Genomic DNA, 10,779 nt, shown 5'->3' on the forward strand with positions numbered 1-10,779 from the left:
CTCCTCGGCACTGGAATCTCCACTCCTTAGTACTGACCTCACTCCAGCATGCTTGGTACGGAATTAACTTACCACACCAACCAGATCAGCTGCTTCTTTATCCAGTTGGCAAGGATGAAGATGATGAAATCCACTCCTCCCATCACTCCTTGCCTGTCCACACAGCTACCAGACCAGGTCCACCAGAGCACTATAGGTACCACACAAGACTCAAGGCTGGTATAGACATCTATGCTTTTTCCACTACAGTGGCCTTACTGGGGCCTATGGACAGCATAGCGCCAACACTATGCTAAGGTTCCCAGTCTGCCTAGGGCAAGGCATTCTGCTTCCCCCTCTGAACCTCCAGAAGAGGCAGTGAAGGAATTAGAGGTCACTTTGGATCAGGAAGTTGCACTAACTGCCAATTTTTCATCCTCTTCCTCAGATGAAGCTATCATGCCCCCACCACCCTCATAGATGACTTTAAACAGTTCCACAAAATGTTTAAGAGGATTGCAGATTCCCAGGAGATACCGATAGAAGTAGTGGTGGAACATAAGTTGCTGGACATCCTCCAGCCTCCTCCAAGATTGTTGTCCCTGTAAATTAGGCTGTCATGGACCCAGTCAAGACTGTCTGGCAAACCCCAGCAACAATTCAGCACACCTGCAAAAGAGCAGATAAAAATTATGTCCTTTCCAACAGGATGGAATTCCTATTTTCACACCCCACACCAAACTCTGTAGTGGTAGAGGCCGGGAACAAGCAGGGTAGACAACACCATTTCAGATCCACCCCATATAAACAGACTGGAAGAGGTTGGATCTTTTTGGGTGCAAAGCGTACTCTTCATCGATTCTACAGTTTAGGATCGCAAACTATGAAGCAGTAATGGCCAAATGCAACCACTCAAATTACTCAAAGCTGTCTTGTGGCACCTTAGAGATTAACATTTATTTGAGCATAAGCTTTCGTGAGCTACAGCTCACTTCATTGAATGCATTCAGTGGAAAATACAGTGGGGAGGTTTTATATACACAGAGAACATGAAACAATGGGTGTTACCATAGACACTGTAACAGGAGTGATCAGGAAAGGTGAGCTATTACCAGCAGGAGAGTGGGGGGGGGGGGGCGCAGGGAGAAAACCTTCTGTAGTGATAATCAAGGTGGGCCATTTCCAGCAGTTGACAAGAATGTCTGAGGAACAGTGGGGGGGGGGGGTAATAAACATGGGGAAATAGTTTCACTTTGTGTAATGACCTATCCACTCTCAGTCTTTATTCAAGCCAAAGTTAATTGTATCCAGCTTGCAAATTAATTCCAATTCAGCAGTCTCTCATTGGAGTCTGTTTTTGAAGTTTTTTTGTTGAAAAATTGCCACTTTTAGGTCTGTAATCGAGTGACCAAAGAGAGATTGATGTGTTTGCTGACTGGTTTTTGAATGTTAGAATTCTTGACATCTGATTTGTGTCCATTTATTCTTTTACATAGAGACTGTCCAGTTTGGCCAATGTACATGGCAGAGGGGCATTGCTGGCACATGATGGCATATATCACATTGCTAGATGTGCACGTGAACAAGCCTCTGATAGTGTGGCTGATGTGATTAGGCCCTATCAGAGGCTTGTTCACGTGCACATCTAGCAATGTGATATATGCCATCATGAACATCATACCAAACAGACTCCAATGAGAGACTGCTGAATTGGAATTAATTTGCAAGCTGGATACAATTAACTTTGGCTTGAATAAAGACAGAGTGGATAGGTCATTACACAAAGTGAAACTATTTCCCCATGTTTATTCCCCCCTCCCCCCACTGTTCCTCAGACATTCTTGTCAACTGCTGGAAATGGCCCACCTTGATTATCACTACAGAAGGTTTTCTCCCCGTGCCCCCCTATCCTCCCCACTCTCCTGCTGGTAATAGCTCACCTTTCCTGATCACTCCTGTTACAGTGTCTATGGTAACACCCATTGTTTCATGTTCTCTGTGTATATAAAACCTCCCCACTGTATTTTCCACTGAATGCATCCAATGAAGTGAGCTGTAGCTCACGAAAGCTTATGCTCAAATAAATTTGTTAGTCTAAGGTGCCACAAGTACTCCTTTTCTTTTTGCGGATACAGACTAACACCGCTGCTACTCTGAAACCTGACCACTAAACACTTTCTCAAGGGTTTTTGTAACCTCTACCCCGAAATACGAGCCCCTACTCCACCATGGGACCTCAATCTGGTGCTGCAAGTCCTTACTGTGCCCCCTTTTGAACCATTAATGATGTGTTCACTTCTCTCTCTCACAGGTGGCCTCTCTCATCACTATCACATCCGCCTGACGAGTTGGAGAACTGGGGGCCCTCATGGCACACACCCCCATACACAACATTTTTCAAAAATAAAATTACCCTAAAACCACATCCCAAATTCTTACCTAAAGTAGCTTCCTCATTCCACTTGAATCAGCCCATGCATTTCCCATCGTTCTTCCCAAAACTTCACAAAGCAATGCTCCACACTCTGGATGTTTGGAGAGCACTAGCATTTTACATTGAGAGGACAAAGACTTTCAGAAGATCAGTTATTTCTTTCCATTATGGATTGATCTAAGGGAGATGCCATATCTAAACAGATGCTATCAAAATGGATCTCCAGCTGCATTGACTTGTTATCGTCATCAACAGCTACAATCCGCACACACTTCAGAGCAGTCTCTACATCGATAGCCTTCCTCAGCAAATGTGCCCATTATGGACATCTGCAATTCAGTAACCTGGCTGTCCGCCCATAGGGTCACACAGCATTATGCCATAGAGCAGCAATCAGACATTCTATTCGGACTTGCGGTTTTATCATCTGCCATGACTGCAACTCTGAAGCCCCTCCCTTCCACCGAGGGGCACTGCTCTACAGTTACCTCAAGTAGAGCACCCACAGAGACATGCCTTGAAGAAGAAAAGGTTTACTAACCCTGTGCAGTAACTGAGTTTCTTTGAGATGGTTGTCATTGTGGGTGCTCCACTACCCTCCCTCTACTTGCTCGGGCATGTAGGAATGTTATCAGGAGGGCCAAATCGCACCTGGAGCTGCAGCTAGCCAGAGATGTCAAGAGTAACAAGAAGGGTTTCTTCAGGTATGTTGGCAACAAGAAGAAAGCCAAGGAATGTGTGGGCCCCTTACTGAATGAGGGAGGCAACCTAGTGACAGAGGATGTGGAAAAAGCTAATGTACTCAATGCTTTTTTTGCCTCTGTTTTCACTAACAAGGTCAGCTCCCAGACTGCTGCGCTGGGCATCACAAAATGCGGAAGAGATGGCCAGCCCTCTGTGGAGATAGAGGCGGTTAGGGACTATTTAGAAAAGCTGGACGTGCACAAGTCCATGGGGCCGGACGAGTTGCATCCGAGAGTGCTGAAGGAATTGGCGGCTGTGATTGCAGAGCCACTGGCCATTATCTTTGAAAACTCGTGGCGAACCGGGGAAGTCCCGGATGACTGGAAAAAGGCTAATGTAGTGCCAATCTTTAAAAAAGGGAAGAAGGAAGATCCTGGGAACTACAGGCCAGTCAGCCTCACCTCAGTCCCTGGAAAAATCATGGAGCAGGTCCTCAAAGAATCAATCCTGAAGCACTTGCATGAGAGGAAAGTGATCAGGAACAGCCAGCATGGATTCACCAAGGGAAGGTCATGCCTGACTAATCTAATCGCCTTTTATGATGAGATTACTGGTTCTGTGGATGAAGGGAAAGCAGTGGATGTATTGTTTCTTGACTTTAGCAAAGCTTTTGACACGGTCTCTCATAGTATTCTTGTCAGCAAGTTAAGGAAGTATGGGCTGGATGAATGCACTATAAGGTGGGTAGAAAGCTGGCTAAATTGTCGGGCTCAACGGGTAGTGATCAATGGCTCCATGTCTAGTTGGCAGCCGGTATCAAGTGGAGTGCCCCAGGGGTCGGTCCTGGGGCCGGTTTTATTCAATATCTTCATAAATGATGTGGAGGATGGTGTGGATTGCACTCTCAGCAAATTTGCGGATGATACTAAACTGGGAGGAGTGGTAGATACGCTGGAGGGGAGGGATAGGATACAGAAGGACCTAGACCAATTGGAAGATTGGGCCAAAAGGAATCTGATGAGGTTCAATAAGGATAAGTGCAGGGTCCTGCACTTAGGACGGAAGAACCCAATGCACAGCTACAGACTAGGGACCGAATGGCTAGGCAGCAGTTCTGCAGAAAAGGACCTAGGGGTGACAGTGGACGAGAAGCTGGATATGAGTCAGCAGTGTGCCCTTGTTGCCAAGAAGGCCAATGGCATTTTGGGATGTATAAGTAGGGGCATAGCGAGCAGATCGAGGGACGTGATCGTTCCCCTCTATTCGACATTGGTGAGGCCTCATCTGGAGTACTGTGTCCAGTTTTGGGCCCCACACTTCAAGAAGGATGTGGATAAATTGGAGAGAGTCCAGCGAAGGGCAACAAAAATGATTAGGGGACTGGAACACATGAGTTATGAGGAGAGGCTGAGGGAGCTGGGATTGTTTAGCCTGCAGAAGAGAAGAATGAGGGGGGATTTGATAGCTGCTTTCAACTACCTGAAAGGGGGTTCCAAAGAGGATGGCTCTAGACTGTTCTCAATGGTAGCAGATGACAGAACGAGGAGTAATGGTCTCAAGTTGCAGTGGGGGAGGTTTAGATTGGATATTAGGAAAAACTTTTTCACTAAGAGGGTGGTGAAACACTGGAATGCGTTACCTAGGGAGGTGGTAGAATCTCCTTCCTTAGAGGTTTTTAAGGTCAGGCTTGACAAGGCCCTGGCTGGGATGATTTAACTGGGAATTGGTCCTGCTTTGAGCAGGGGGTTGGACTAGATGACCTTCTGGGGTCCCTTCCAACCCTGATATTCTATGATTCTACTTCAGAATTGTCACGTTAGAGACTCTGCAGTAGAGAAGGAACTGAGGGAAAGTTGGTTGCAAAGTGGTATGTAACCACCAGAAGTGGTGTGAGATGGGGACAGCACATGTGCAACCCAACTAGGCACGGATACTAAAAAATCTCCGATTACAGGTGCAGGCTCACCTAAAGGGGAGCACCCACAGGAACAAAAATCTCGAAGAACTTCAGTTACTGAAGGTGAGTAACAGTCTTTCCCGTGCAACCCCTTTCTTGATTCCTTGGTTTCTCTCTGTATTCACTCACTTTGTCTCTGTTTGCTTCTTCACTATTCTTGTTCTGGCTCTGTGTGTTCCTTTCTCTTCCCATCCCTTTGTTTCTTCCACCTTTGCTCTTTCCCTCCCTGTAAGAGAGAAGGTATGAGATGCACCTCTTCCACCTCCCTCCCCCACTTACTATCTTCTCTTCTGTTTCTCTATGAGGTTCTTTTTCTTTGTCCATTTCATCCTTTCTAACCTTGCTCTATCTTTACCATCTGTGTTTCATCCTTCATTCTTCTCACTCTAATTCTCCCTCCTTTCTATGTATCACATTGTGACTGGGGTCCTAGTGCGGAGCTAAGTATGGTCACTCAGTTAGGGTGCACTGCAAAAAAAATGGAGCAGACAAACCCCAAAAATTATACATGACAAAAAGCTGGTGGATATTCCAATACTCAGATTTACCAAGCCAGCATAAAACAGCTTCTTTATTACTTTACTGGTTACTCAATTAGTTTACCATTCATTTAAATGATAGGATGTTCTTTTGACCTCTGAATTACCAGAATGCAGCATAGACAGGGACTGTTGATTACATTGTCAAGCCTACTCGTACATATGTAAATACACAAAAATACAAACATTATCTCCCCACATGTCTTTTGAGGGTTATTTATTTTGCAGGATGTTTAACCCTTTTTAGCCATGCATCACACACGTGTTCTTTCTTCCTGCAGATAGCCTGGGTTCTGTTGTAATGGCCAGGAACCATTCAGCACCACTCCCTCAGCATCAGAGAGCATCCTCCATCAATAGGAAACTTGGGAGACAGATCACATGGGTGAATATGAGTGCTCAGCCACCTGCAACAGGCATACAGAATCCCTATAACGTGAGTAGCATCACACAAAACCAGTCTTACTGTTTGCAGGGATCTAAGTTGCTGTGGGGGGAAATGAGTTTTTACTTGCCTTCCACTGTGGTGCCATTTCCAAGGGGAAGTCAAGTTGGTCTGTGATTTGCTCAGTTAGAAAGGCTGAAAGGCTTCTTGTGACTGAGGTAAGTCCTGCAAGACATATGGAGAGTCTTTCATCTGAGAAAGAGTTCCCACAGTCTGCACAGTGTGAGTAATAATCCCACTGTGTCCACACAGAAGATTGAGGTTTCCTTTACCAGGGACATTGAAGAGAAGGCTGGCTATAGAGTTTTTGCTAGCATGAGTAAGAACTGGATGCCCACAAAGGATTTTTCATCCTTAAGATCCAATGGTTTTACATCAGATTTTGAAGCAGTGACTAATAGTGACATCACAAGAATTAGATGTGAAGTAACAGCAGTTCTTCTAGTGTCCATGAACGTATTCCTCTTGAGGAGGAGGAGAATAGTCGTTGTGTCACACCTTTAGAAGGCAGCTTTGTGATTTTCCGTCCTTTTGTGCATGTAGAGTCCTGTTGGTGACTAAAATGATCTGCCACAAGGTAGGCAGAGGTGATGTTTCTGCTGGTGAATTAGATACCAAGTGCTAGTTAACACGATGTGTGTTTGGAACATGTATATGTCCAACACCTGTGCATGTGCTCATTGTCAAAGCTAGGAGAGAGTTTGAACAGAAGCAACCGTTTCTGAAGGGTTAACCCCTGCATATTCCCTTGCACTGGTACAGAAAGGGTTATCCATCCTGAGAAAGAAATGTAAATGGAGGTGATCACCCCAGATGTAAAAACCACAGATGTACTCTCTTAATAAATCCTACCTGGCAAGAAATTCCACTTGTTCCATGATGGTAGCAAGAGAAGAGCTTTTTCAGAATACTGATCCTCCTCTCCAAGCCCCAGGGGCTGCCAGACACTGCTGCTCAGCCCTGTCACTGATATCTTTCTCCTTCAGAATCAGGAAGTGCCAAAAGGTCCTGACTCTCAAGGTCAGTCCGTATCCAACCTGAGATCATTTTCACTATCCAGTCAGGCACAGGAAGCTGCTATCCACAGTCACCTGACCAGGAAGGACTCTCCCATGATGGTTGTGGTGACAGCAACCAGTACCAGACTAGTAAGTATGGGCATTTTCCTTTCCCCATTTCAAGTGACTGATTGGAGCTGCACAGAGTATCTACAGCTATATGCCTTTCCCGTCAAACTCTTTTCTGGTGGGATCATAGTCTGTGTCTTTTCATATCTTGACTGATCCCCACTGTCTTCTCCCTCTCGGGGTGCAGGCTGAGCCCATGTCTCCTTTACAACCTTCTCTCCTTCACCTTCTGGACAGTCCTGCCCTATGCCCCTTCTCATTCTGGGATTTGCTCTACTCCTTCTCTGCATAGCCAGGATCTGTGCCACACCCCTTGTTTCTGTATGAGGAGTTGATTTAGGGTGCCTGAGCTGTTTTGACTTTTCTTTCTCACACAGAATCCAAGGAACCCACAGTTTCCCAGCAGGGATGCTCACCCTCTTCTGAAGTCCAGTAAAAAGATGTTCCAGGTCACAGCAAATATGGGAGCTGCTGGAGATCCCAAGGCATCGATGGGCAGTTACTCCCAGTCCTACGGGACCATCTGTAAATCTGCACTCCAGAATCTTCCAATATCAAATTCCTGCCAACAGGCACCAGCACTGAATATGCACCAGCACTGACCAAGTGGAGTACAGCCCAATCCACCCAGTGACAGGCCCTGTAGGGAACAAACAGCTGGGGTACAACTCCACTCCCAGGCATTTGGCAGGACCCCAAATGCTAGAGAAGTACTGCCTGCACTCACCATATCGGGTACAGTGCCACTTTCTCTGGGCAAGATAGCAAGAATGATCTGGCATTCTGATCCATTTAACTTCAAGCCTGTGCAAAGACACAAGGTAGGCAGGGGATGCAGCACCATTTGTTTCCATACAATGCTGTAGGCACAGTTTATCTTTACATACTATTTCTCATATTCAGTATCACTGATAGCTACAGAAAGCTGCTTTATTCTGCTGCTGGCTTGTGTTGTTAGATATATCCAGGCTGATTTGTCCATTTCTATTGGCCTCAATCGGTTTGTGTTCACTGAATCCAAACTTTGGAGAGGAGCAGGTAACTAAGACTAGATCATTCTCTGAAGCCCAGGAAGACGAAATTTACCATGGATATCTTGAACTCCCTTCTCTTTATGTTCCCAGTAGTTCCCATATCCTTTTGGGGTACAAAATCAGTTATTAACATTCTCTCATTCCAATAAAGTAGTTCCCTTTCTTTTATGTATTTTTCTCTGGTGTATTTAATACTATAACTACTGTGTGTTGATATACTCTTTATGTATTGTAATAAACTGCTTATATTTCACTGAGGGAAGTACCTTCTTTTCACAGCATGTTATCTGCTATGTAAGCTATTGAATGAGAGAGAATCACCAGGGAAGTGCTTCTTTGTCTAATGGCCTGACACTGATTATACATTCACCTGTCTCTCCCAGAATTCAGCACTCCATGACATGCCTTTGCTGAATCATAAAGTTGTTATGGAACAACAGTTGCCCTACCATAGTTAAGGCTAAAGCTAGCTTCCCACTTTAACAGCAGTCTTTCCAATGCTTTCCCCTCAACTTTCCCCAAAAGAAGCCACTGTCCCTGAAGTTTCACAAACCACATCTAATTGCAGGGTAGTGTTTTTCCAATCAGAAAACCAATATTCAAATTATTGTGTTTTAAATATATTCCCGTTACCAACTCTGAAAACTCTGAAAAGCTCTTGTTAGCCCGTCGTATCTCCAGCTTTGTCTATAAATTCAAAATATGGTTTATTTATCTGGCTTTTCTCAGAAGTGACTTATTGTTTCTGGGGGAATTACAGTGATACGTAGTTTAAGGAGCTGGTGATGGGGTGTACATATCCCACACTAAGGTAGGAAAGGAATGGGTTAACTAAGGACTTAGGTTAGGGTTATAAAGAGAAGATAAAGGATGGCTGGGGAGGGCCTCAAGAGGGAAAGGAAATGCTGACTGATGCTCTGCCTGCAGCTCAAGGCAGGCTTTGCACAGTTACATGGGGGCTGCCTCTTACCAAAGCCCATGGCCTGCTGCAGCCCTCTAGCCACTTCTGGCTCACCAGGGGCGCCATTTCAGATTTTGGGGGCTGGGGGAAACTTTAACCATGTTCCAGAGACTACTTAGGCACCTGAAAACTAGGGATTTTTTTGTTTGTTTGGGTTTTTTTTTGGGGGGGGGGGGGAGGTGTTTGCAGGTAACTTGAGAATTAGCTGACAGGAACACAGTATCCAATTCCTATATAAAGAAAGAAAAAATACATACAATTAAAACCATATTTTAAATTTATATATAAATTTAGAACAATCAGGAGATAATACAGCAAGATATTCCCAATCCCAAGCCTTGAGGTATCAGTTCTAGAACTTTAACAGAGATATCAGAAACACAAGTTTGATACTTTGTACACTATCTTCAGTAAAGATAAATAAAATCTGCTTACTTTCTCTAACAGATGCATTCTATGTTACTGCCATTATCACTCTATTTTAGTCAATTGTTTTTCACTCCACTAAAAATGTTTTTGCTTAATTTTAATATACGTGATGGGGGAGTGTGAGAGACAGCACGCTGTCACTTTAAGCATAGCACTCACTAGTCTGAAGGCTTGTTCAGACAGCAGCAGCTGCTAGCAGCTCCCACTCCTGACCTAGAAACAGCAGCAGACTCCTGTTCCCCCACCCCAGTTCAGCAGAGACTGGGTACACAGGCAGGGGGGAAGGGGATACCCTGACAGCCCTCCTCTCCCGCACTGCACAGTAGACAGGAGGTTCCCAGGATCAGCTTGACCAGAGGCAGCTCCGAAGCAGAGGGCAATAGCTGCAGACAGCAGCAGAGCGGAAAGGAGGAATACCCTGCTTCAGAGGCACCCCACCCTTTGAACAGCACCTCTGGGAAGTCGCCCAGCCTGCCCACCCCTCAGCCTGGTCCTGTTTTCTTTCCCTTTAGATATTGGAATATTTTACTGGGAATAAATTCCCTGCTTTTGATAGTGCTTCCAGTAATGTTAAAATATGTTCAAATCTTTTTTTGGTGGAAAAGAAAAATAGGTGTAGTTCAAAGGCCCTTTGAAAGAAAGGGAGCTTCTACAGTCATTTGTACTTCTTTGGGTGTCCCTGAGGACTGTAACCAGGATGCCCTTTGCATGGTAACAGCCATGGCCCTGGAATGGGCTGCTGTGTCAGAGTCATGGGCTGGTTGGAGTAAAGTTCTGGCTACCGATTGTTCCTCTGGAATGACAGATTTTAAGTCAACTCTTATTTCCTGGGGGGGCTTTTCATTGAAGGGTAATACTCTGCCACAGATCAGGTAGTCATATTTAGCGAGAAGATAAGAATGGCCATACTGGGTCAGACCAAAGGTCCATCTATCCCAGTATTCTGTCTTCTGACAGTGACCAATGCCAGGTGCCCCAGAGGGAATGAACAGAACAGGTAATCAAGTCATCCATCCCGTGTTGCCCATTCCCAGCTTCTGGCAAACAGAGGCTAGGGACACCATCCCTGTCCATCCTGGCTAATAGCCATTGATGGACCTATCCTCCATGAACTTATTAGTTCTTTTTTGAACCCTGTTATAGTCCTGGCCTTCACAACATCCTCTGGCAAGGAGTTCCAAAGGTTGACT

The 10,779-nt window shown here is 45.2% G+C and overlaps 1 protein-coding gene across 6 annotated transcripts in view; it reads left to right on the forward strand.

Annotated features, from left to right (window-relative positions):
• MAPK15 (mitogen-activated protein kinase 15) overlaps positions 1–8,367 on the forward strand; it is a 71,584-nt gene extending 63,217 nt beyond the window's left edge. For 4 of the 6 annotated variants that reach the window (XM_084619159.1, XM_084619160.1, XM_084619156.1 and 1 more), the window contains exons 12-15: positions 5,052–5,117; positions 5,875–6,029; positions 7,025–7,186; positions 7,543–8,367. In XM_084619159.1, the coding sequence (XP_084475285.1) occupies positions 5,052–5,117; positions 5,875–6,029; positions 7,025–7,186; positions 7,543–7,767 (608 nt within the window). In that variant the 3' untranslated portion in view covers positions 7,768–8,367. The remainder of the gene's footprint in view (positions 1–5,051; positions 5,118–5,874; positions 6,030–7,024; positions 7,187–7,542) is intronic. The other 2 variants (XM_084619161.1, XM_084619158.1) reach the window with 2 other exon arrangements.
• The last annotated feature ends 2,412 nt before the right edge of the window (positions 8,368–10,779 follow it).

The sequence above is a fragment of the Lepidochelys olivacea genome, assembly GCF_965140295.1.
Source record: "Lepidochelys olivacea isolate rLepOli2 genome assembly, chromosome: 2".
Taxonomy (NCBI): Eukaryota; Metazoa; Chordata; order Testudines; family Cheloniidae; genus Lepidochelys; species Lepidochelys olivacea.